At 41.1% G+C, this 27,826-nt stretch overlaps 2 protein-coding genes across 7 annotated transcripts in view; one reads left to right on the top strand and one right to left on the bottom strand.

Moving 5' to 3' along the window:
* The window catches only part of SLAIN2 (SLAIN family member 2), a 47,031-nt gene extending 38,424 nt beyond the window's left edge, over nt 1-8,607 (bottom strand). For all 6 annotated transcript variants that reach the window (XM_089525207.1, XM_089525206.1, XM_089525208.1 and 3 more), the window contains exon 1: nt 8,066-8,607. In XM_089525207.1, coding sequence (XP_089381333.1) covers nt 8,066-8,586 — 521 coding nt within the window. In that variant the 5' untranslated portion in view covers nt 8,587-8,607. The remainder of the gene's footprint in view (nt 1-8,065) is intronic.
* Nucleotides 8,608-25,919: 17,312 nt separating this feature from the next.
* Nucleotides 25,920-27,826, top strand: part of LOC149312710 (tyrosine-protein kinase Tec-like) — a 79,475-nt gene continuing 77,568 nt past the window's right edge. The window contains exons 1-2 of the mRNA XM_089527219.1: nt 25,920-25,972; nt 27,067-27,202. Of these exons, the coding sequence (XP_089383345.1) occupies nt 25,920-25,972; nt 27,067-27,202 (189 nt within the window). The remainder of the gene's footprint in view (nt 25,973-27,066; nt 27,203-27,826) is intronic.

Genomic DNA, 27,826 nt, shown 5'->3' with positions numbered 1-27,826 from the left:
TGCTAGCCTAATTTTTTGTCAAGAGTTAAGAAAAACCCAATAGAAAGTGCATTATCTATTGAAGCCTATATGTAAGAACAATAGTTGAAGACTATAATTTATATTTTATTTTTTAATAACAATGCATTTGCTACACAGTTCATATGCTGTAAACTCAGCAGTTTCAAACAGCAAACACACTGGACTGCAACTGATGTAATGCTTTTTGGTTTTTTTAGTAACAAGGCATTTCATGTTATCATTGTAATCAAAATAATAATTGCAGCTGTCATTACTTAACAAAGTCAATCCTAGCACAGATGGACTGGCATTGGTTTTTTCTACAAATGTTTTGCTGCTCTTTGGGGCACCAAAGGTCAAAGTAGCATAGAAGGAAGGTGCAACTAACCCATAAAAAAATGACACTTTGCTTTTTGTTAATACAATCATCTACAAAAGATCCTTCCAAAAATGAATATTCAAGATTTCAAACAAGATTTTAATATCTGTTTCTCATTTTGCTAGAATTGTTTTCAGCATACTCTTTAGGACAATAACTGTTGCTATAGCATGATTCCTGAAAAGACAGTACAAATGCCTTCTGGATACTGTAAGAGGGAAAATAGCTTTAAGGAAAGAGAAGCATTCATGCTAGGTGCAACACTTTGCAGTGAACTATTCTCTCACACACACATGCACAACCAAATACACATGCCCTTTCCACTTTCTGTAGTGCTACTACAAACTGGAAGTGAAATTTTATAGGTACTGTTACTATGTGATGTACACAACATATTCAACACTGAAGGTGCTTTACTGTGACACCAAAATCAAATAAACAAAAACAAATAGTCCTGTGTTGGTGACAAAAGCATTCACTGCCTTTGTTGTGGCATGCCTAAACAAGCTCTGGTGCAACCCACTACTTCCAGAAGTCACACAGGTAGCTGAATGAAGTCTACCTGTGTAAGAGTCCAATGTCACAAGATCTCTAATTAAATGCCACTGTTTCTGGAAGGCCACATAGTTGGAGAGCATACTCAATCAAACAGCAGCACCAAGCCAAAGGAACTATCAAAGCAACTCCAGGATGAAGCTGTGCAAAAACATCAACCAGGGTTGTTTTTTTTTTTTAAGAAGTCGCAAAAGATGAACATTCTTCAGAAATTGTTAAATGCATTATTATACAATCAAAAGAATATTGATCAATTGCAACAAACCCTAGAGAAGGCTGTCCACTAAAACACAGTGACTAGAAGAGGCGTGTCAGAGAAGTAACCACAAGGCTAATTGTAATTCTGATGGAGCTGGAGGGATGTGCAGCTGAGATGGGCGAACCCATCCATTGGACATCTGTCACCTGTTGTGATAATGGGGCTGCTCCTATTATCAGGGCAGGACAGCTGAGGGAATTGTCTTTATTCCCTAATAACAAAGAGTTAATGATGTGGTGAGGTTAAGTTACATTTCAATAAGGCTCAGAATCATGACAAGGGAACAACTGCCCCATGAAATGGCCAGTTAGACAGAAGTGTGAACCTTTAAGATCCTTCTCAGCAGAGGTTATAAAAGCCTTGGGTGACTACGAAGTGAGATAATCTAAGAAACAAGAACAAAGGGATACCTGGGGCAGGGGCTCCTGTCCCACCCCAGGGGAAGATGGTTGACACTGGACAGAAATGTCCAGGTTCCTAGCTATTCCCATGAACATCAAGCACTCATGATTCCAGTTAGGTGTGAGTAGAACAGGAGAATGTATTAACTAGTCACATCAAGAAGTTTTGATTACTTTATTGAGTTGGCTGAAAATGATCTAGACTAGTCTGTAACTTGATAATTTCCTGTTTGCCCGAAAGGAAAGGTGCCCTTTCATGAAGAGAGACATCTTTTGCTAATGGAGATTTCCCGCTTAGAATAATCCCTTTCCTTTTTAAAGTACTTCTTCTCTCACACACTCCCTTACGTGCCTTTGCTTGGTTTCATCTCCTCACTCGGTGGTGGGAGATCAGAGCTGGAAGAGGCCACAAGGGCCATCCAGTATAACTAGCTCTGCAGCATCAAAGATGGGAAGCACAGTACAGAAGAATCCCAGCCATATCCCATTGTGTTCCTGTGCAAGAATTAAAACCAAAAGGTAGTGGCAGTTAGACAGGTGCCTTCAAAGGGTCCTATTTCTGCTGAAGCAGAAAGAAGGGATACATGAGGCTATCATACTTGTATGTTCCACAAAGCAGGGCTTCATGGGAAAATAGCGAGAACAAAGCCATTGCTGAAACAAATGCATATCAAATCCTGTTTGGAGTTGGCCAAAAGATATGCAGGAGGCATGGAAGACATGAAGAAGTTTCTTTGCTTGGATGAGATCAAAATCAACTTTTCTGGTCTTCCTGCAAAATGTTATGGGTGGCACAAAACCAATAATGCTCACTGCCCTGAGAACATCATCACTGTGGTGAAGCACTGGAGTAGCAACATCTTGTTATGGGGATTCTTTTCCTCAAAAGGTACTGACAGTCTGGTCAGGATTGGAAGCAAGATGGATGGGTCTAATTACAAATAAATTCTACTGGAAAGCCTGATTCATTTCTGCAAGAGGGCCTGGGACTGGGGTGGACATTCATCTTCCAACAGGACAATGATCTTAAACACACAGCCAAAACAACACTTGTAATGCTTTGGACATATCCTAATGTATTTATCAATTCAAGTATAATCTGATATGGACAAGCATGAGTAGATGTGATAGAAGATGATCAACATGGCACTGGACATTGGGGGTATATGAATTGCATGTAACCACAGTCATAAGGAATGACATGAGGAGGAAGCTCACAAAAAAGAGCACAGCTGCACCTCCCCCCCTTACTCTGCATTTCTGACAGGAAACAACCTATGGATGAGTTCTGTGAGAGCAAACAAGACCAAAACCCTTTTTTATCTTTTATGTATCCCTGAGTACTCCATACCTGTCTTCTTAGTTTTGGGAATCCAGATCTTGTCTAAGTGTTGTAAAGTCCAGGAAGCACCATCGATCACAATTAAAATTTCTCATTTTTCCAAACACTCAAACAAACCCTTCTGAGGTTCCATCAGAAGGAATCAAACTTTTGTTTCCCCACAGAACACTCATGGATTAAGGATATATATATAACCCCCCCAAATGATACCCTTTTGCTACAACTGTGGCAGCCTGCATTCCCCAAAAGCATGTCACCCTCAGGCTTTTGTCTGAGTCCTTTGTTTCCGTCTTCTCCTGAAACCCACACACTCAAGCCTTCAGTCCCCATTCTTCCTGGTTTTCCTTGGACCTTTTCTTCAAGAAAGATATTTTTTGCCTCAACCAACCCTCAGTTTCCATTGTCTCCTTCCAGTTCTCTGTATTTGTTAACTCTGTATGCTTTGATCTGAATGTGTTACTTTAATGTGTATGCCACTTTTTATTTTTCTTAATAGACATATGTACAGTTCCCTCATGCCTGGGATCTCCATATGTAGTACTGGTATAGCTGATGATTGATCCTGCACATCACATCTCTTGCATAGCCAAGTTGAGTGTGTCACCAAATTAATTCAGGTAGATTGCAACTGCAAGTGGAAGCTCTACTAGCCCCACACATTTAGGGTAACACATTGGAGTGGTTTAAAGAGAAGAACCTGGATGTCTTAGAATGGCCCTGTCAAAGCCCAGACCACAATGCAACTGAGAATTGCAAGACTTGAAAGCTGCCAATCATCAGTGGTTCACATCCATCATTTTAAAAAGAAGCCAAAATCTATTTTTGTGCTGAATCACAGGTGCCTATGCATATGTTGTCCAAGAAGAGTGGTAACAGAACATCATCACACAGATTTTTCTCTCAACACTAGCCCAGATAGTTTATCTTTTCAAGTTTACCAAATCCAAACTTCCTAAACAAACACATATCCTGGAACACAGTTTGCCCTCTGAATTTAAATTCCAAAGTTGCTGATGTAGTCCACAAAACTTGCACAAAAATGTGTACATACATGCAGGTTATTTCTTTTTTTAAATGACCATGAAAATATTTCATTTATTTTTAAAAAACCACTTAAAATATAGTCAGCCCTTCTTCTCCACAGATTTTTTATACACGGATTCAAGCATCCATGGTTTGAAAATGTTCAAAAAAAGTATAAATTTCAAATATCAAACCTTGATTTTCCATTTTTTTATAAGGGACACCATTTTGCTATGATTATATTTAATGGGACCTGAGCATCCACGGATTTTGTTATCCATGGAGGATCTTGGAACCAAACCCCAGCGGATGACAAGGGTCCACTGTATTTTTACAAATGCACATAACAATGCATATGTTTATTTATTAATTTAGTGTATTTGTACCCCGCTCTAATGAATATAAAGTGTGAATTAAAAAAAATTGCAAACTAAAAATGTCTGTAGCTGTGACAGAACAAACTTAGCACTGGAGAAATGAGGACCAATACAAAATGAACCTTGACAGAACATCCATCTCCACCTATGAATTTAACTTGATGGAATGCATTTCTGAATAGACAACAATTCTCTATGCTGTCAGAGAATTACAAAATGAAGTTAAAATAAGCCTACGCACAACTCATTTCACAAGCATTAAATTTATTGCAGTGGTCCCCAAACTTTCAGCTACAACCCCTTTAATCTTGGGCAACAACCCTAGTTCCCCCCATGTATATTTCTTGATATTAGGTCTACTGTCCTACTGCAAATTCAAAAACAGCCACTCTCTTTCCAAAAATCAACCCCAGATACTCCTTCCTCTCCTTCACCCAAGACATGTCTTTCCCACACAGCTTCAAGTGTCCCCCACAGACATGTACAAACATTATTTCTTCTGTTACCTCTTCTCTCAGCCAGTCCTATGAAAGAAAACAGGAGCAGCAGAGCAACTCCAACCTGCCAGACAAGTCCCAACAAAGCTCACAAAGCTTAAGCAGGGTCCCAAATTTGAAAGCTCCTTTTTGCTGCTGCTTCTCCCCCACTGCCACATGCTCCAACTCTTTGCTCCAGTCAGTCAGTCCCAAAATGGTGCTGCTCTGAGCCATAAAAGCAATGCACTGCGCTGAAGCCTCACAAGAATTTCCCAACTGTTACCATCTCCACCACCAATGAAAAATGTGGCCAAGGGAGTGAGCTTGCAAAAGGGTATTTAATCCCATACCTCATTAGATGGATGTACACATTTTAAAATGAATGTGAGTTATACAGCATGCCAGTACAAATCTAACCTCCAGCATTTTCACATTGAGGGTGGCCACTATTAGGCATGCGGCTTTGGAAGCTCTTCACTTAGAATTCACATGGGAACTGTGCCAAATTAATTAATATCACCAAAGACTGTTCTGCAACTATGGTAACACCTCTGCAACCATAGCACACTTTTGCTGAGGGTGCCATACTTCCCATACTGTCACCACCACCTTCTAGAAATATGGAAGACTGCCTTATTTGAACTTCTAAATACATCCAAGAGCAAGAAAAGTTGGCTAGTCTACATAGTTATGTGAAGGCTCTGTTGATCAAACACTCACATAGTTTTGGTCAAAAGAAAGTTGAAGGCACAGAACCACACATGCCAAGCAAAAAACATATCAAGGGAAATAATTATTGTGAAATACAGTGCTCCAACCTGCTTGTAGTATCTGAGGGAGAGTAGTATCTGGCTTCAATCAGACATATAGTGAGAAGGGCTAGGAAAGGACTTCTCACAGGACAACCAAAGATTCTGCTAATCTGGACTGCAGCTCTGGAGATCAGGGTTCAATTCCCTGCTTGAGCATAAAAACCCACTGCATGACCTTGGGGAAGTCATGCTCTCTCAGCCTCAGAGGATGGCAATGGCAAACCCTCTCTGAAGAAACTTGCCAAGAAAATCCTGTTAGGTTCACTTTAGGGTTGCCATAAGTCAAGAATGGCTTAGAGCCATACACCAACAACAACAAGAACAACAGGTTGCAGCTCTGTGGGAAAGAGCATGTTTTGTATGTAGATTGCCTAAGGTTCAATCTGCCAATATCTCCAAGAAGCTCTGGAAACACAGCTGCTGGATACTCTGGAGAACTGCTGAAGTGTACTAGTTAAATAGACTAATGATTTTATTTGGTGCAAGGAAACTTCCTATGTCCCATTTCAAGACATTATAGACCAATTCTTTATGTTGTCTCAACAGCTCAGAAGTAGATATTATATTACCGAACATACACAAACCATATTCCTTTGGTTATAACTTTGCTTCATTCCCACAATTACAACCCTCCTAATCTTTTCCAGCTGCCCTACTTTTGGGGTTGTACCATATATATAATTCTACTGTGGACACGCTACTTCCAAAACCTTTTTACAGAAGCAATGAACCGAGGTTGTGCCATATCCTGTCCGCTTCTTGTGCTGCATCCCTCATAAGGATTACTTTATATGGCACCTTCTCTACTTCAAAACACAAGTATATCACATGAGTTACGACTGGTTAAGGCACATATATATTGTGGCTTCTTTCTTAAAATTTGCACAAGCGCCGAATGGGAAAGGAGCGCATCACCATCTCTTAAATCTATGCTGCTGGTTCCCCTTTTGAATTGAAAGCTAAGGTTTTGTGTGTGAAGCATGCACATGACATTATTTTCTATCAGCACCACAGTGGAAAGCCTAAGATAACGCTGTTTTGACAGCTGATGGACAAGGTTTATTTGCCCATCCTCAGTCCCCATTTTGAGACTCTCTGTGTTATGAATTCTGGAGACATGGATGGGTCTAGGCCAGGGTTCAAGGATCCTTATAAAAGACTGGTCCTGTATCTTGCAGCTTCTTTACAGCCATGTTCTCCCTTTCTTTCAAGAACTCTTCACGCTTTCTCAAAACCCCAGCTCTCAAGATAACAGTATATTGAAGAGTCAGGGAGCACCGCCCAGCAAAAGAAAACGCTTCTCTGCTAGGATTCTGGGTTGCTATATAACAAGAAAGAAAGGACAGCAAAAAGTGTATGGAAGCCACCGCTTAGTCCTGTACGGAAAGGACAAAGGGAGCCTCCGTTTCCAAACCCTTTCCCTGGTAATGAAACATTTTGTTCAGCCTCACTGGATCAGAGAAGCCAAAAAGATAGGAATCTAATAAAGGCTTCTCTCCCTAAGAAGGGTAAAGACTACAAGATGGATTTGCCTAAAGAAAACCACGATTAGGTTTTTAGGGCTGGTTTGAGCCTATAAGAGTGATGTTGTTTTGGATGACTGGGTGATGTCATGTATTAGTAATGCCTCTGCTCCTCTTTGTGTGTTGTTTGGTTTCTCTTTTTGGTCAAGGCCTTGGCCAGGCAAACGCATTTGCTTACTTACTTACTAGTGTGTGATGAGATATAGGGCATCCAGGAGCCCAAAGGGAAGGCTGAGTTCTGACACTTCCCTTGGCCTGAGGCAGCTGGGGAACAACTGCTCCCTATCATAGGAACAGGCACCCAATGTCTCCTGAGCACCCAAGTCGGAAAGAGGGGGCCTTCAGCCTTCAAGATCCTCCATGGCATAACTGCATATATGGGCACCACAATACCAAGCGGCAGCATGTAAATAATTTGGTTTCCAGCCCCTGCGCCACCTGCGCCCCTAAATAACCCCTCCAGAGTGACCAGATGCCCTCCTGACTGCAAAGGAGGACAAGGCACCCCAAAATGGAGGGGGAAATGTAGGATGTGATCACAGGAGCTGGATGGCCATCTGCCACAAGGGATGCTTTGCATGGCAGAATGGGGCTGGACTGGGCAGCCCTTGGGGTCCCTTTTCCAACTCTGTGGCTTCCCTTTCAGGTGTCCCAGAAGGAGGCCTTCCGAGGCTTCTTTGCACAACGTCTCCCCTAAAAAGGCAGAGGAGCCTGCTCTCCCCATTTCATGGCTCTAGGACTCCATGGAGCAAAGCTCAAAACACTCATAGAGAAAGAAGGAGCCTATGCTTCTTGCTCAGGCATTTGGGGAGTCCTCCTCGAAAGGAGCCCGGAGTCCGGGGAAAGGAGGACGCCTGGGCCCCCTGCAAAGGGGGGTGTCCGGGGCAAGGAGAAGGAGACCCCCTTCCCTTCTCTTACCATCCGGTCTCGTCCTCCTGGCAGCCGGCCAGCCTCTCCAGCTCCTCGGGCCTGAGGGGCTCCACTTCGTCCAGGAGGCTGCCGTTCTCCCCGGAGCCTCTTGCCGCCAGGCGCCCTCCTGCTGCTGCCGCTGCTGCCGCTCCTCCGTTGTCGTCGGCGGGGAGAGGCCTCCGGGTCCCGGCCTTGGGGCTCAGGCAGCGGCTGTCCAGCCCCGAGAGCGAGGGGCTGCCGCTCCTCAGGGACGGCGAGGAGGAGGAGGAGGAGGACGCGGACGAGGAAGAGGCCGAGGGCGGCGTCAGCAGCGGAGAGCAGGCTCCCGGGGCCCCCGCTCCTGCCCCTGCCCCTGTTGCGGGTGCGAGGCTCCTCTTGGGGCTGCCTCCTCCTCCTGCTCCTCCGGCGGCGTTGGCGTTGGCGTTGGTGCGGCTGCGTAGCTGCTCGTTCTGCTTCTCCAGCTTCTTGACCAGCTCCTGCAGCTTCCGCACCTCGGCGTCGGCGTTGAGGCTGGAGCCCAGGTCCTCCATGGCCCCCGAAGGACGGACGGACAGACAGAGCCAGCCGGGCTCCCTCGGCCTTCCCTTCCCCGGCCCCGCTTCCCTTCCTGGCTCCTCTTCGGCACGAGCAGCCCGGCCCAGGGCGCCCTCTACATGGCCCCCGGGGGAAGCGCAGCGCCAGACGCGGCCTCGCCTTCCAGGAAGGAAGGAAGGAAGGGGGCGGAGCTGTTGCTAACGAGAACAGGGCCCGCCCCCTCCCTCCCTCCCTCACGCGTCACATCCGGCCCCCCCGACAGCACGCCCCGCCTCCCTCCTTTCTCGGGGGGGGAGGGAGGGAGCATGGCGGCGGCGTCAAGAACGGCGCAGGGCCTGGCTTCTTTCATATATATATATATATAAGTTATATATATATATAATATACAGTTTATGCTTATATATTATATCAGGACGATTTATATTGACATAGGCATGATATATTTATGTTCTGATCCATGTGTGTGTGTATACATGACATATAGGCAATATATATATAGACTCCCAGAGAGAGACAGAGAGGGGGCTCTCCCTCTGCTTTCTGGGAATGTCGTTCCTGTCCGGAGGGAACGTGAAGAAGCAGCAGCCCCTCCAAGGCGAGGCAGAGAGAGAGAGGCCTTTCCCCTTGTGAGGAGAGAAAGGGGTCCTCTTCTCCCTGCTGAGGAGGGCAAGGGCGACTCTGGCTAAAGGCCGCCTCCCAGCTTGGGATGGAGAAGGGTTCCTGAAATGCCCCATGGCCATGGAGAGGGATACGAAGAAGACAACTCCAAGGAAAGACAGGACCAGCAAGAACAGCAAAGATGGGAGTTAGGAAAAGGACTCTCTTGACACAAAAAGCACAAAAGAGGAAAGGACTGAAGAGAAGGAAAAAGAGGGAAGATCAGGAGGCGGAAGAGAGAGCGAAGAGAAGGAAGGCAAAGGGAAGGAAACCATGCATTGTAGGACACTGATAGGATCTGGAAGAACCAGTGTTTGGGATGATAAGGTCTTTATATAGACTCAGTGTATTCACCTCTTATTCTTTAATAGAAAGAAAACGTAGCTGGGAAAAGAAAAGGGAGAAGGAGAAAAGAAGGAAAAGGACTGCAAACACACTCAGAGATAGGCGGATCTCTGACAAGAAAGAAAGAATAGGAAGCACTGTCCAGATTAGGATTAAAATCTGGGAAGACAGAGGGAAAGAAGGGAAGAAGGTTAAAAGGCCACCCAGGAAGGGATGAATGCAGCCAGAGAAAACAAAACCCAGAAGAACTGAGATTGTGACTCAGAAAGGATCAATCTTGGTCTTCCCTTATTTGTATTCCTTCTTTCTATCCACTATTTTTACTTTCCTTAATAAAACTTTTGAAAACACACACACACACACATATATATATATATACATACACACAAACACTATACATATATATTTATGTATACATATACACATACTATATCTATATATATATATATACACACACACCATATATATACATATACACACACCATATATATATATGTGATGTGTCTGTGTGTACGTGTGTATATATATATATATATGGTGTGTGTATATTTATATATATGTGGTGTCAGTGTGTATATATATGTACATATATGTATGGTGTGTGTCTGTATATATACATGGTGTGTTTGTGTATATATATATATGGTCTGTGTGCGTATATATAAATAATCTGTATATATATATGATGTGAGTGTATGTATATGCATATATATGTATTGTGTGTATGTCTCTCTGTATATATATATATATATATATATGCTGTGGTTCTGTATATATATATATATATATATGGTTTGTTTGTGTATGTGTGTATATATATATATGGTGTGTGTGTATATATATACATATGATGTGTGTGTCTGTATATATATATATATATACACACACACATATATATATACACAAACACACCATATATACATATACATAACACACACACCATATATATATATACACACACACCATATATATACACACACCATATATATATATACACACACAAACAAACCATATATATATATATATATATATATATACGCACACACCATATATATATATATGTACACAAACATACCATATATATATATATACACACACATACATACACATACACCATATATATATATATATATACATACACACACACCATATATTTATATACACACACACACCATATATATATATATATATACACACACACACACATACATATACACACCGTGTGTGTGTGTGTATGTGTATGTAATCACACCTATACACCATTTAGCAGAAAGGAGCTGTGACATTCACCTGCTTCCTTATATATGTATATATTTATAATTAATGTTGAAAGTTTATTCAGTGTAAGGTAACGTTAAAATAAAATAGTGAATTAAGAATTTTTATATTTGTTAAGTAGACTTTGATGTGATTTCTGAAAGCTTGTAAATGTTTGTATTTACACACACACACACACACACACCTACCTTTTTGGCAGAAAGAGGCTCTGGCATTCACCTGCTTCCCCATAGATATATAGATATATATATAATTTTGCAATATAACATAATGTTAAAAATGAATGAGTGAATTAAGAAATTTGCATTTGTAAGAAGACTTTGATGTGATTTCTGAAAGCCTTGGGGTTGCCATCAGGCCTAAATTACTTGAAGGCAGGCAGCAACAAAAAGCCATTACATGCCACCAATGTGCCATGGCTGCTTCAGCCCCACTCATTCTTGGTTTTAACATTTTTGGAGGTTGTTGTTTGTGAACGAATTAAATTTAAGGAACGGCTTCTTTGGTTGACCTTTTTGGTCTGTGTTCAGTAATGAAATTGTTGCATATGGAACATAAAAGTACTGTACTGTATGTCAAGAATAGACGCATAAACCAGGCTTGCAAACAGCTACACTCCACATTAAACAAACATCTCCTCCTCATATTCAACAGCAGATCAGAACCTGCAGGGTATCTGAGCATGTATGGAGTGCCTCATCCTGCAGTGTCTGGAATGGCAGACCCAGGGGCTTCTAGGTCACACAGGCAGAATGAAGTCCCTGCACTCCTAGCTATTGTTTTCTTCTTTTATTTTATTGCACATAACTAGTTGGTTGTTATTTCCTTCTCTTGGTACAGATCCCTGAGGATATCCCTGAGGTTGCAACCTGATGCGCAGTTCATTAGACGCAAGTCTCCTGAGAATACAGCAAAGCATTTCTCACATATGATGAGAAGTATGCACAACTCCAGACTTAGAATAACATAGTCAGAAATGGGGCCTGGGAGGAAGCCATGCCTAGGTCATCGTATCTGTCTATATGATGTAGCCATGAACTAGGCAGCATCAGACCAGTTAGGAAACATTGACTTCACCCTTGTAAAAACTGGCACTCAGAAAAGCTGAGGCAACATTTCTAAACTAGAGGCCTTTCAAAATTATACCTAATTCCTTAATGCTTGGTTTGCTTTCTGCTTAATATATTCCGTTGGTTTATTTAGGTCATAACCAACTCCTGACAGCATTTGAGCCTGAATAGTTTCTTTAATTTTGGTAGGATTCCTTCGGGCAATCGGTCCAAGCTTATACAAAAAGGCACTCTGCTTGTTTAAAACTGGGTTATGTCACAAGTCAGTCTGTTTCGGTAGTATTTTTTTCAACAAAATTATTACAAGTAAAATATTGCTTGTAGTTTACTCTGTTTATATGCAGAGCTTGCCTTGGTGGTCTTTAAAAAGGATGAAGACAAATAGCAAGTTAAATCCTTTCGCATCTTTAATTCGAAGTAAATCCCAGTTGTTTATACTAAGGGTTATACCTTTAAAATGTGGTTAAGATTGCAGTCTTAATATTTAAAATAAACGTACTTTATATAATATACAAAGTAAAAAGACTTGGAATAGTCATCTATTTTGTTTTTCCTTTTGAATGTCTAATTCCCCCCTTATATTTTCTTCCATTTAGTGTTTGTTTCTCCTTCCCCAGATATGCTTTTGAGAACAGTAAAGAAAGACAAAAGCAGGTTTCTGTATAGGCTTTTTGTTTTCTTAATTATCTTCTTGCTGCCTCACCCTCTCAACCACTCCTATACCTGTTCTCTGAGAAGTTATTTCTTCTGTATTCAGTGAGACTTAAATCCAGGTAAGGAAACGTAAGAGAAAAAAGAAATCAAGGTCTTCAGACGCATTGCCTTAATATACGTTAACAAGAGTTACAGTAAGAAAAAAGTCTGCAGCTATTGTCACAGTTGCCTCACAAGACTTCTCTTCCAATGGTTTTGTGGCAATGTCAGCAACAAGTCTGCCTACTAGTACAATAGTGTCAGCAGGTAGAAAGTTGTCATCATAGGTGTGGTTCATTTGGCGTTGAGAGCTCATTGGAAAAGCAATGTTAGCAGCTGAAAAGATGAGCCCTGGCTAGTGTGACCTATGTGGAATAATTTCAAAGTGAAAGCACTGCCTTAAAAAAGTGTATGTGTGAGCATAGGTGTGTGTACACACACACATATCCACACGCATTTTATTGTGTGCTGCTGGCCCTGCCCTCCTCCCTTTCTCGAACCTTATCAGTAGTGGCTGTTCTTCATTCATTCCTGAATTCTAGTTTTATTTTCCACTTGCAGATTGCAAGGTGACTGTAGAGCTCCTGTCTGAAATGTCTGGAGGTGGTTTGCGGATGAGTGAAGGCAAACAAGCAGAAGCTTAATCCAAACAAGACAGAATGGCTGTAGGTGGAGAAGTTTGCTGATCTGGGTAGAAAGATTCAGTTGTTGCTTTGAGGTGGAGATGCGCTCCCTTTGAAGGACTTGGGAGTGTTTCTGAATTCAATATTCTCTGGTGGAAGGAGCCAAGAGACACTTTCACCCATTTTATTTGTTATGTCAGCTGTGCCCTTATAGCAAAACAGATCTAGCATTTATGCATGTATTTAGTTACATTCAGACAGGACTGCAGTAATGCACTGTGTTTGAAGCTTTCTTTGAAGGAGATAGAGAATACAGATGCTCAAATTCCTTGTTGAGTCTTAACAGTACTTCAGTAACAGTTCTGATTGCAGATATATTTCCAGGCCCAGTTCAAAATTGATTTTGGATCATTTGGATCCCAGCTATTTGAAACACTGTTGACACCCATACAAATTGCCTAAGTCTTAAAACCATTGTTAAAGGTCATACTAGCTGGCATATTATGAAGGTCTAATCCTAGTGATGACACCTGCTCTGTTGCAATTATGGCCTGAGCCATGTAAGCCTAGCTCCATTTGTTGTTTTATATGAGGTCTTTTTGGAGCTTCTGATTGAAAGAGTTATATTACATATGGATTTATTACTCGTTCATTCTAAAATTCATTTTACAAACAATTTGTGGTTTTATGAACTTTAATGTTGATGTACCGTTATATATTTTATACTGTAAAGTTCTTTGAGAAGATTGCACTCTTGAAAGGTGACTTAACAAGTGCATGAAACAAGTGCCATAAAAGTAAAAAATAGAGAAGTCTTGACATAATGCTGAAAAGATTATACAATCTTGACAGTCTAGAAACAAGCTGCCTTCAGACTCTTTCTTTTGTAATTAGCATACTACTGAGTAAGGATATGAAGTAGGGACTTGTGTAAAAACTTAGATATAGGCAGGGAGCAAGTCAGTCTGAATGTAGAATTATTATTTCTGGATAAGCATGCACTGATCCTGGTTGCAGACCAGTAATTATAACCCAATTTACCTGGAACTAAATCCTACCTTTAAAATGGCCAAGAGTGTTTATTTGTTTGTTTCAGTTTATTTATATCCTACATTTTCCCCCAGTATGATACCCAGTATTTTTGCAATGAGGCAAGTGACTGACATCCCCCTTTCCATTCGATCTTCATATTGTTTTCATTTTTACAGTATGTCCCTTGACAGAAGGAGCATACGTGTGTTTTCAGCTGCCTCCTTCTCCAAGGAAAATAATTATAGTCACTTTCTGTTTTCACAGACTTAGAGCCCGCGTCTCTTGCCCGTTTGTGGGCAGCAAACGGAGGGGGACAAAATAGGAGCCCCTGGGCACACACCACCATTAAAGCCAATGGGGCTTGAATATTGGCGATTTTTCATTTCCAGAACAGATCCCCCACGAAAACGGAGGGGCAACTATATACTCTTTTCCCCATTATTTTCCATTAATGAATTCCAACCTGAGCATCCAGAGCTTCAGGAGCTAACAACATCTTGGTATGGTTTCTTGGCACTGTAATATTTTTTAGCTGTGTTATTTAACAGTCAATTAAGAACTTATGATACAGTATAATTATTACAGTTCATTCATATTTCCATGTGATCTTTCATTGGGTTTCTTTCCTGTTTCTCTTGGTTAAATCTGCTGTATTGTGTCTAGTTAAGCTTAGCAACCAAACCCAAACAACTGTCCTGTAGCCGGATATAGCAGAGCAGAGAAGTGGGAGAGCGTGGAGTATTCCTTTCCTTCCCCTCCTGAGATTCTCTGCCAAGAGAAAACAATGCAGAGTACAGAAAAGGAGCACTTCCCTTAGAAACTGAGAATACCTTGGAACATTTTGTTGCAGGTCCTATAAGCCCTGTTTTCAGATTTTGGACTTTCCACAAACCCCAGCACTTTGGGTTGCACATGGATCCTGAAATTGTTTCTGAGTTGCAGAGGGCTCAACATTGGCAGGCAGGTTGTCATTAACTTGACCTAATTGCAAAGAGAGGACAAATTATTTTGCCCATCCATTATCATTCAAATACCCATATATAAGAAGATTTTCACAAGCACAGTGTGAACTTCGAAATACCTTGGGCCGCTTAGTCCCAAGTCATTTTGCCCAATGGTGTTGCTGGGGGGTGCGGACTGCAATGGGTGACATTCCAGAAGAAGGGTGACACACAGTTGCCTCTTACCTCTCTGCCACTGCTTTGTTTTCCTCATGAGAATAGTATCATGAGGAGAACGACGCAGTGGCACCAAGGGAGCAAAGTGTCCCCTACCTTGGTGTCATCACTTTGGTACAGCATGTGACAGCAAGAGAGTGTGGCCAGCCCCCCATGCTGCATGCCGCTCTACACATGAGTAGAATGGTGCACAGCAGGGAGAGGGGGGCTGAGCATGCTCCCTCCCTGCCATATGCTGCTTTCTACATAGAATGGTGTGCAGCAGGGGGCTTGGTATACTCGGTCTCAGCCATGCGCTGCTCTACATATACAGTAGGTAGAACAGCGCACGGTAAGGAGGGAGGCTGGGCAGGGAGGGAGCATGTCCAGACACCTCTCCCTTCCATTCACCCTTCTACTGACATGTAGATTGGCGCATGGCAGTGGGGTAGGTGGTTCCCTTTTGGCCCTGCCCCCAGAAGCTCCACACCCCACATCGGATGACATCTCAGGGGGTGACACCACTGAATTTGCCAAAAGTAGATTGCAGGAAACCTTTATTATTCTAGGGAAGTCTTAACAATAGTTACTGTCTTAATATTTCTCAATGCCTGATCATTTAGTTTGCTTCTGTCTGATAATGCCTGAACAGTCAAAACTACATAGGAATATTGGTGGTTCAGTTTTGCCACATAATTTAGGGGGGGGGGGGGCTCACCCCCTTTAGCTTACATTTAGTCTTAGCTAGAGGTTTAAGGGCTTTGGCCCAAGCCCGTTTGACCCCCCCCCCCTTTGAGGGGTCTATAAGGCTGTGGATTCAGAGGGATGTAGTCCCCAAAACTCCCTTCCATTCTCTGCTTGCTTTAAAGCTGCCTTGAATCCCATTGTAGGAAAAAGGCAGGATGTAAAATAAATACGTATAAAACTGAAAGTGCTCTATCTGAGGAATTGGTTTCAGAAAGTCCAGAGCAGAAGCAGCTATTTCATGTATTAGGCTGATACATAACTTGAAAATTCTACCTTCTTTAGGATGGTTAAACTCATTGGACAGCTTGGGCAGATATTTATCAGCTTTTAGAACATGAATCATATAGCCTACTACACTGAGTTGTGTGAAGGATTTGTAACTGTTGCAAATGCTTATAGATTATTATCTTACAGGAGTGACTCTGGAAATGTTATCATCAGCTCTCTTCTACAGGCTGATGTAGCTTCCTGGATGGAAGGGAGGGGATGAAATATGACAGAATTAGAGTTCTTCAGTTGTATACATCATTTCAAAGCACAGGGTGTGGAAATGTGCACATTAGACAAATAATTTGTAAGATACACAGAAACCTTATGCAACGAGAAGCTATAATTCATTGTGCTTTCTCCAACTAAAATAGATAATTTGTCTTGGATAGTATTTCTATATTTCAAAACAGTGACATAGGAATGGATATACTGAACATTTTGGTTGACACTGTGCATTATCAAACTCATTTGGATAAAGAGAAACTGATCATTCTGACTTCAGTAATGCCTCTGAAACCAGCATAATTTCCAAATTGTCCAGATAACATTTCCCTTTTAATTTACAGGTTTAACAGTTGTAGTATAGGCCCAGTTTCACTGATATGGAAACAAGGGTTTAGAAAGTTCAGCAATGTTATTTTTCTGTCAGTATTGTAACTATGTGTTTTGTAAGATATGCATATATTTGTTGTGATTTTTCATAAATAAATAAAAAAAAAGAAAGTTCAGCAATGATTCTGCTGATGTTTCACTGTTTTCTTTCCTTACAGGACCATTTCAGATGTGGGGGACTTTCTTTTGGAAAGGACGCATCAAAATCCTTCCTTTCATGAGAAAGTTACATTATCAGGATAAGGATTAAGCTACAAAGTGTTCTCATATATGATACAGTTTTCCCATGGGGATATTCTCAAACAAGTAGCACCTATGTGCCTTCTAAGGTCACTGCATTCTGCAATTACATGCCAGTTTTTTGCCTTTCAAGATGTTTTAGATTACTTGTAAAGACACTGTTGCCTCCCAGCTATCCAGACATGCTCATACATGCTCCTTTAGATCTGTTATGAGATTCAGAAAAAAACAGCATCCAAACTGGCTTTTTAAAAGTCAGACCTGTTTTAGTTTTCTTTTTATCCCCTGATACTGCATTTACTCAGATTATTGAGCTGAGAAAAATGGGACTAATGTTTCCTTTGGAATTTCATGCAATCATAGAGTTGGAAGAGACCTCAAGAAACCTCAAGTCCAATCCTCTGCCATGCAGGAATGCACAAAGCACCTCTGACAGATGGCCATCCAACCTCTGTTTAAAGACCTCCAAGGAAGGAGGCTCTACTACACTCTGAGGAAGTGTGTTCCACTGTCGAACAGCCCCTACTGTCAGGAAGTTCCTCCTAATGTTGAGGTAGAATCCATTTTCTTGTAGTTTGCATCCATTGTTCCTGGTCCTATTCTCTGGAGCAACAGAAAACAAGCTAGCTCCCTCCTCAATATGACATCCCTTAAAATATTTAAACAGGGCTATCATATCACCTCTTAACCATCTCTTCTCCAGGCTAAACATACCCAGCTCCATCGCTCCTCATAGGGCATGGTTTCCAGACTTTTCACTATTTTGGTCACCCTCTTCTGGATACATTACAGCTTCTCAACATCCTTTTTGAATTGTGGTGCCCAAAACTGGATGCAGCATTCCAGGCGAGGCCTAACCAAAGCCTAACCAATGGTACGTGCTACCGCACCACCATGCCCAAACCCCATTATAATGGTGGCACTTAGTCTGGAACCCCCCCCCCTTCCCAAAATCCTGGCTACGTCCTTGCAGGAGTTCTCAAAGATTTTTGGCAGTGGCTCTGTGAGATTACTTCTGCCAGTTCTTTTAATACCCTTGGATGTAGTTCCTCTGGCCCTGGAGATTTGAATTCATTTAGATTAAGCAGGAATTCCTGCAGTGTCTCTTTACTTATTCTGTGCTGCATTTCCCCTACTGCATCATTTACTCCATTTTTGCAGATTGAGCACCCTTTTTTGTGAGAAGACTGAGGCATGAGGAATAATTCTGCCTTTTCACTGTCCTCAGCATTTTGCCACCCTCTCCATGCAACTTCCCTACCATTTCCTCCTCCCTCCTTTTGCTATGAACATACCCCCCAAAACCTGTTGTATTGTTCTTAACCTCTACAGCAAGCCTGAGTTCATTCTACACTTTAGTTTTCTAACTTTCGCCCTACACATGCTAGCTATATGTTTGAATTTCTCTTCTGTGGGTTTCCCCATTTTTCCATTTCATATACATGTTCCTTTCAAAACTTAGCCCAGTTGAAAGTTCCTTAGCCATCCATCCTGGTTTCTTGTGACACCTTCCATTTTTCCTCCTCACTGGATCTGTTTGAAATTGTGCCTTCAATATCTCCCTTTTGGGAAACTCCCATCTGTCCTGAACTCCCATCTCTTTTAATATTCCTAACCACGGGATCGTACCCAGTATTTTCCTAAGTTTATTGAAATCACAAGGTGACTACAAATACTGTATCTGTATCTAAAAATAAAGATCTGTAGTAAACATGCATACTTTTGAGTGGCAAAAATCCTAGTACTTTCTGGATTTGCTGCATGGTTTTTATCATGTTACTATGTTTTTGTTTTGTTTTTAAATTCTGTTAAATATTGCAGAGTTCTGCTGCAGTTGTAGATTTGACCCTGTCTTTTGGTAAATATTCAGCACCACTTAAGTTTTTAATCTTTTCTATGCTGTTTGCTTTTTAAAGAAATTCTGACTACAATACATGATGACAGCCGCTATACCTTTGTATGCACAGAATTGGAAAGAGAATGTGATTCCAGTGCAATAGAACTGGCTGATGAAACTAAATGACTTGGCAGAAATGGACAGGTTGACAACATTGATTAAAGAAGGGATACTGTCAAATTTCAAGAAGGAATGGAATGTATTGATAATTGAAAAACTCATGGGGGGAAATATTAGTATTGGGTTTCGAGGATTAATAGCATTTCATGTATAGTAGAAGAACAACCAGCAACTGGGAAGTAGTTAGTCAATGTTTGTATATGTTTAATCTGTATTTATGTTTATTGTTCCTTTAGATATTGGCATATCTGATTTTATTCTCTTTAATTATTTTTACTGCTTTTATTAAATAAAAATAATAAAAAGCCAAAAAATATACATTAATGGTCAAGATTGATATGTGTTCCATTAAAAACATGTATGTTCTAGTTTATAAGGTCACAATATCAGATTATTAGAGACTGACACAATAGTTCCTAAGCACTCTCTTCCACTGGACAGAAATCAGTTGGTTTCTTTGTTTCTCTGTGAATTTAGGGCTATGAAGCAAGTAAAGAGGTAAGTAGAGCACAAGTAATGAAAACACAAGACCTTTTTATTATTGTTGTACTGCCCCAGGCACTCTTGTATAAATCTGATGATTTATCATATCTTTACAAGAGGAGACCTCCAGTAAGGATGAATGTGAAGCCCCTTTTCATCTAAGGAGAAATGGTGTGCCACTTTAGAGAGGCAATGTGACCCCAGAGTCAGGTTATTAGGGGTAATCTTGGAGGAGCAAGATCATGGCAAGACAAGGCTCAACTTGAAGCTTTCAGGAGAGCTTGCCTACAGGGAAGATCTCCTTGGGAGTAGATCTCTGCAACTATAAGTCTTTGTTCCAAGGAGGCATTACATATTTCTGTCTGCAGCAAAATGCCTGATTCCTATTCTTACTTTAGGTAACTTCTTTATTTGCAGAAAGCACATGTAGGAAAACTATACTTTTTTCTGCATAGGAATCCACGTATTTGTGTGCATCGTTTAAATTTTATGCAGTTTGTATAACTTTAAACAATTAGTATAGGTAAAGGGATTTCTGCATTAAAAAAAAACTTCTATGTTTTGCATTGTTTCCTATGCCAAAACATTTTTTAACATGTGAGTAAATGAATTTTGGACTAAATGTTTCCTACCACCCCACCCCACCCCAGCCCAGAAAAAATCTGTAAAGGAAAACCACATCTTTTTTGTACAAATACATTGCCCACAGTGAAGTCCAAAAGTAAGAATAGTCCTACAAAATGGAAACACATTCTTGCAGAATGAGAAATGACAAAATCATTCTTGCATGCGGGAATGGAATAAGCACAGATTTACAACCACAGTTTATTTCCCTAGAATTCCCACTGCTGTGACTCTTGGGTGTGGTATACTCTTGGATACTAACTTGGGTTAGGAGTTGGTGGTATTTTATCCTAAATCTTTTTTTAAGTCTTAACTGGAGTAAAGCCATTGAATCTAGCTTTGTCCTGATTCATCATTCTGCAATTATTCAGTGAGTTTATTCCAGTTGGGATTACCCAGTAAAATTCAAGCCACTGTTCCAATTATTCTGCTTCTGCCTGGAGGGATTTTGGGTTAGGTTTGTGCCACTTAATATTAATGAGTCCTGCAATGTTCCCTCTTGCCTTCCCTGTTTTTCACTATCTACGTGAAACCTTGCCTCTGAGGAGGATATTGTGTCACTTGGAGTGAAGTATATCATAGTCTGGGAAATTTGGGGGGAGACTACTATTCCCAGTATCCCCTGGACAGCCTTTTATGGTAAAAAAAAATGTCCTCAAGATTTGAGTGTGTACTCTGATGATCTCCAGCTCTCTTTCCCTTTTACAACTGAATCAGGTGAAGCAGTGGAAGAATTTGTAACAGATTTGATCAGGGCCAATGAACTGAAGTTCAGCCCAAACAAGATTGAATTACTATGGTTATGCAGATGGTTTAACCAGACAACTGGGTTCAATGTGTTCCAGACAGGAGTACGCTCAGAGGGTGCATTCTGATATTGCTTTGTCACCAAAGGCCCAAATTCTAATGTAAACCCCCTAGAGATTTTATTATATAAATTGGAATGCCAATAAATATACTGGTTTGCATACCCTCCTGCTGTGCTGATTTGGCTGGGAGAGTCCTGTCATTCCAGCTTTTCAGCTGCTTTCAAAATGTCTCTCCCACTTTTTCCCTTCTTCCTCTTGCTTCAATTGCTGAAAATTTTCAAAGCACAAAAGTAGTTTTCACTCAGTTAAGCCAAAGGGAGGAGAGGGCAAGAGGAGGCAAAATCTTACCCTTCCCTGTAGATTTGAATGAAAGCTAACTACTGCAGCGTCTCCTAGATTATCTGTTCTCCCTTACCCCGTGGTCAGTGGTGTCCCCAGGCTTGATGTCACCTGATGCAGGGAGGGTAACCTCCTCCACTTCCTTATCTGTCTACCTGCCAGACCAGGGATGCAGGGGAGTGGAGGGCAAGTAAGTGAGGGAAGTGATGGGAAGGAGGCTTGCCCCTCCTTTGCCACTGCATGGCTTCCCTACAAGGAGGGAGCCAGGCAAAGGTGAAGCCAGGAAGGCTGGGCTCACCTCTCCGTTGCTACGCAGTTTCCTTGTGAGGAGGGAGCTGGGGAAAGGTGAAGTCACCCAGTGGGGCCCTTCTCTTCTGCTGCCTTGTCTTGCTCCTCAGGGAGAGAGCTATGGCAGTGAAGAAGAAGGAGCAGGCACCAGCAACAGCACTGCACCCTCAGCAGTGAAAGGAGAGCCCCACTGGGTGTCTTCTGGGGTGTCACTCAGTGCAGTCCACACCCCCTAGTGGCGCCACTTCCCACACTCTGATGTTGCTTGGCCACACATCCCAGTTTCCATCGGTGAAATGTTGGAAGATACAGATTTGTAGTGCTTTCCAGAGGTTAAAGCAGGCATACCAACTATGGACCTTATCATCACACGAGGGAAATGGGGGGTTTAAACAGCTATTACCTCGTCAAAATGCGATATCGCAATTAAGATTTTCACACACATCACTATTAAACATGTAATAAATAGCAACAAATCATTTTCAGGATTTCCCCGTGAATGATTTGTTGCTGTTTATTGCTTGTTTAATAGCCATGTCATGTGAAAACCTTAATTGCAATATTGTGTTTTACATGAGATAGTTGCTGTCTAAACCCCCAATTTTGCCCAATTTTCCCCATGTGATAAGGTCCTAAGGCCTCTTCCAGACAAAAGAACCAGCAACACTCATCCATGCCCTGCTACCTTCTGGGTTCGGGAACAGCAGACTGTTGCACTTAGGATCAACTTTGAAGACTGTTAGTCCTCTGGTTTTATGTCATCCAAATTTTAGTCCCATCTACTCACCTATATCACTGATGAGTAGCTTGAAGTGTATAAATTAATTTATCACTTTTGTTATTGTGTGTCTTCAAGTCATTCCTGACTTATGGCAACCCTATCAAAGGGTTTTCTTGGCAAGATTTGTTCAGAGGAGGTTTGCCATTGCCTTCCCCTGAGGCTGAAAGAGCGTGACTCACCCAAGGTCACCCAGTGGGTTTCATGGCCAAGTGGGGAATCAAACCCTGGTCTCCAGCGTCTTAGTGCAACATTCAAACCACTATGCCATGCTGGCTTTCTGCCAGGATGTTTATCAATTATTATTTGTGAATGGTCATTAGGTTTAGATAGATAGATAGATGATAGATAGATAGATAGATAGATAGATAGATAGATGTATAGTTGTTCTCTAAACTATCAATTTGAATAGAAACTGAGTGTCCTGGAAAATATATTCCTATCATAGCAATAGGAATGTGATCTTATAGCCAATTTAAAAATAATAAAACAATGGGAATAGCTGCGTTTATATAAGTTAGTAACATAATTTGCTGTTTTACAAAACACTGGAACTTGTACAACTCTCCACCCTGATGAGGCAACTTTCTGATCTAAGATTCCACCCTTCACAGGCCTCCAATGTTCCAAGAAGATTTTGCTCCACCTTTGCTAGCGTTGCCAACTTCATTAGGAAAATACCAGTTTCTCTGCATTTTTCTGTAATTATAACACCCTAAACACACACACACACACACACACACACACACACACACACACACACACACTGCAGTATCACTTGAGCATGTATGCAAATTCCAATTTAAAAAAAAAATCTTTCAAAATTAAAAATATTTATTTTGAACTCACTCCCTTGTTTCTAAATGTAATCCAGATTCATTGTGTGAAAAACACATTGCTTTACAGCGTACAAGATTCTTTGATCCAAATTCAACAGGGATACAGAGAAGTTAGGACCCAAACAGACAGGCCAAAATAAAGAACGTTTGTCTTTGTTTTGTATATGTGTTTTTTTAATCAATCAATTAAAAAAAAAAAGTAAAGCTGCTTTGAGCCACTTTGGAAGTATACTGTTTAAATGATGCATGTGTCCTAAGAGTCCAAAAGCCATGCCAAAGCCATGCTCCAGTCCTAAGGACGAGAGTGCAGCTTTGGTGCAACTTCTGGCCTCTTAAGATGCATGTGTATTTAAACAGCATACCTCCAAAGTGACCCGAAGCAGCTTTATTTTGGCCTGCCTGTTCAGGCCCTTAGTTTAAAAATACACTTATAATCATTAAAACATATCTGTGCAGACAGTGTCACATACAAAGCTTATATTAGGCCGTACTTTTAATACCAGATTTTGCAATCTTCTACCTGGCCCATCACTGGTGAGAGAGAAGGAGCAGGCAGGCAGGCCAACTGACCATCCCCATGCTCCAAATGTCACACATTTGTGACCTATTCACTGTTCCTATACACATGTCTATATGCCAATTTGGCAGGGGCAGTCCTGATTAATTCTACTTTGTCCCATTTTCTCAACTGCTTTTCAAAGGTCCTGGTTTCTCTCTCCTCCTGCTTTGTCTTCAGCTTACTGCTACAAACTGCACGCAGTTCAGGAGAGGGAGATAAGAGGAAGGGGCAAACTTTTGTCTTTTCCTGTAGATTCTCTAGCACTGTGCCAGGGCAGATAAAGTGGTCTCAACTTGGATTATTTCTGCAGTGTGTTTTGGAAACACATTTTCCTGACATATAGCAATCATAGTGATCAGTCACCACCACCTAGTGGCAACTGTTCATATCACATTTTGCTTTGAGCTGCTAATAAAGTGTTTTGCCAGGCAGCAAAGCGTTTCCTGATTCTGTTGTAACATTATATTATTTGATAGCAATAAATTATTAAAGCTATCTGTACTATCTCTAGCAACAGGTGAAATAGTCCTTAAAGACTTATATGTCACACCTTAGCTTTGGTTTGAGTGTTGATAACTGCAACTGACATCAATCTGGTCAGCACAGCCAATGGTAAGAGATGGCTGAAGTTTCAGTTTAGTAGTATCTGAAGGAACACAAGTTGTCCACCCTGTGCCCACACTGATATGGGAGGGAAGTGTGAGTGAGCAAACAAGCTATTAGAATAGGGCAGGCAATTGCAGAGGAGATGGGTGCCATTTTTTCCCATACGCCTCACCCAGTGGGCCATATTTTCACATTTCAGTACCATTTTTGTCAATTTTTGGCCAATTGTTTGCTGAGGAGTTCAAGGTGGGAGGCTCTGAGGGATGGGGTCAAGTTGTCCAGTTCTGAGCTGAAATTGACATGAAAATTGGTATGGAATTTTTTTAAAAGTGTGGCAACTAGCAGCTTTGGAGCAATTTAGAAGGCTTCAGGGGTCATACTTTGGGGTCTCAACAGCCACATCCAGTCCATGGGCTGCACTTTGCCCACCAATGTAAGAAGGCAAAGGACAAATGAAGTTGGTCTTAGAGGAGGAAAAGAGCCATAGTGGGGGAAACATGTATGACAGAGAGAAAAATTAAAGAAATTCTGCATATGTACAAGTTGGAAATGGTAGAGGAAGATGAAAATAAATACCCCATTGCTGTCACTAGAGGTCAGAGTGTGAACAGTTAAACGTATTTGGATGATTACATCGAAGGATAAATGGTAATATTTGAATGGCGTCTTTCATCTTTTACTCAGTTGAGAATGCCATGAGACAATCCCTTATGCGTATTAATGAATCTAAGTTCCAAAGCTGACTAGAGGTGTTTCCCAAGGGTACAGTGGCATCAATCAAGCTTTTCCTTTGGCTAAGAAGCAGTGGCTCCATATTGAATCTGCTTCCAGCTTCAGTCTGAATTTGAAAGGAGCTATCCAAGGTGCTGAATTTGGTTTGGAGACTGGGTTTGACACCTTTGAAGTTTGAGTGACAATCTGGACTCAACACTCCACTGACATGCAAACTGCTTGCCACCACAGCTCAAATAGAAGGACCATACCTAGTCATTTGTCTGGTCGTGACTTTGTATTATGGCATTTTACCTTCGAGTAAATACTTCTATATTTATCTAATGAGGGTTTAACTTGATTTGCCAAATGCTTTAATTGCAGATCGGTTTCATCTACTGAATTTATTATCATTGCATTTAATTCTTTGCTCTTACTTGATGGTTCTGTTTGTAATCGGTGGTGTGCATTATGCTGAAAGACAACCGGAGAACCATGTTGAATGGCAGAGTATATTTTAAATAAATTATGAAACAAATAAAGGTTCTGATAATGGAGTTGTGGAAAAATGGGTATGAAGAAGAAAATGTTCAATTTGCAAAGAGGTTTGTAACTCTTTAATGAAAAGTAAGATTTCACACGCAATTGTTACACCCAAGAAATGTAGGATAAAGAAGATGGGGTGCAGCAATGAACTATGTATCTCCAAATGCCATTTTCAGAAACAGATAATGTATCCCAACACTGGCATCTACACAACATAATGGCTATCTTTGGGTCAGAGACAATGGAGACAACCAATGTGGGAAAGAGAATGTTAACATTCATGAATTTAAGAACCCATTCTGTTGTTGTACAACAACATGATGGAGACAAAAGAATTATATTCCTGTCATTGTACATGTCTTAAAATGTTATGCCAAAAGCACCAAAAAGCTAAACCCTTTGTGAAAGAATCAAAGGCTGTGCTTGGCCTTATTTTTAGTGGCATTTTTCCCTTACAAGATTTCCCAGAAGAAACAATGTGGGCTGGCTGGCAGGAATGAGGTATTTCCTCTCAGTTAGGTTCCTAGTATTGTTAACTGTTAATTGAATTATCCATTGCTTGTCATGCTACAGATGTCAGCTAGCAATCACATGCCTGTGTATCAAAACATAAGGATTTTTTAACATGCTTCTTTATTTCCCCCTATTTACTTTAACAGGAGGGCACAAGAACAATGAATCCTTTTCTAAGTTCTCATTAACTTCTTTTGTTATAAAGCTTTTAAGACTATTTAATTTATGTCTTCTAGGTGTACATCTGTATATAGTGAAAAAATATTCTGTTTCATGCTGATTATAACACTAAAGTAGAGAATGTTTTCTACTAAGTCTACTAAAATGCAAAAAATATGTAACAACAAACCATTATTATAGAATTAAATAAAAATAATAATATTGTGTTACATAGAATCATGACATTAGAAGGGATATCAAAGGCTGTTTAGCCCAACCAACTGCTATGCAGAACTACATGACTAAAGCACTCCGCGGAGATGGCCATCCAACTTCTTTTAAGGACCACCAAAGGAGACCACATCACTTTCTGAAGCAGTCTTTTTCAATGTCAAACAGCTCTTACAGTCAAGATACTCTTCCTAGTATTTGGGTGGAATCTCTTTTCTTTGTCATTGGAATCCATTGATTTGTGTTCTAGTTTTTGGGTAGCAGAGAATAATTTCCTCTTCATTGGTCTCCAGACCTTTTACAATCTTGGTCATCCTCTGGACATATTCCAGCCTGTCCAATTCCTCTTTGAACATTGGTGCTCAGCAGGGGACACAGCATTCCAGGTAAAGTCTGACCAAAGTTGAACAAAATGGTAGTATCACCTCCCTCTGTTTGGACACTATGGACTTTTTCACACAGGAGGAATGTATCACCATCCCGAAAGAAGAAGAAAGTGGGCCCAGTTCGAAAATGCATGAAATTACGCACTAGCTCATCACACGCAAAGACAACACACCATCCATCCCAAAGAGAAAGCAGTGCGAATGCGAATGCATTCATCACATGAGCACGTACCCATTGGCTTCTTCATTGCGAATTAGCATGTGTGCACCTGTGCAGGGAAGACAGGATCGCATCTGGAAACCAGCCAAAAAGACCAATCACCTCCCTTCCTCCTCCTCCTGTTTAGAAACATTTCCTGTCAGATCATTAAACTGAGTTTTTATATTGTTGTTGTGTGCCTTCAAGTCATTTCAGAATTATGCCAGACCCTATCATGGGGTTTTCTGGGCAAGATTTCTTCGGGGGTTTGCCTTTACTTTTCCCCACTTTGATCTTTCCTCCGAAACAGCTGCTTGCTCTTGGCAGCCAAGAAGTACAGAAAGGAAAATCGCAACAACAAAGGATCATGGGAATAGAGGTCTGTTTCTAACAGGAGGAGGGAATCCCATGGCCGAACTAGAGAT

This window comes from Sceloporus occidentalis, unplaced genomic scaffold (genome assembly GCF_023333645.1).
Source record: "Sceloporus occidentalis isolate IW3139 unplaced genomic scaffold, rSceOcc1.0.p SCAF_5, whole genome shotgun sequence".
NCBI classification, from domain to species: Eukaryota; Metazoa; Chordata; class Lepidosauria; order Squamata; family Phrynosomatidae; genus Sceloporus; species Sceloporus occidentalis.
This window is presented reverse-complemented; position numbering and strand designations above follow the sequence as displayed.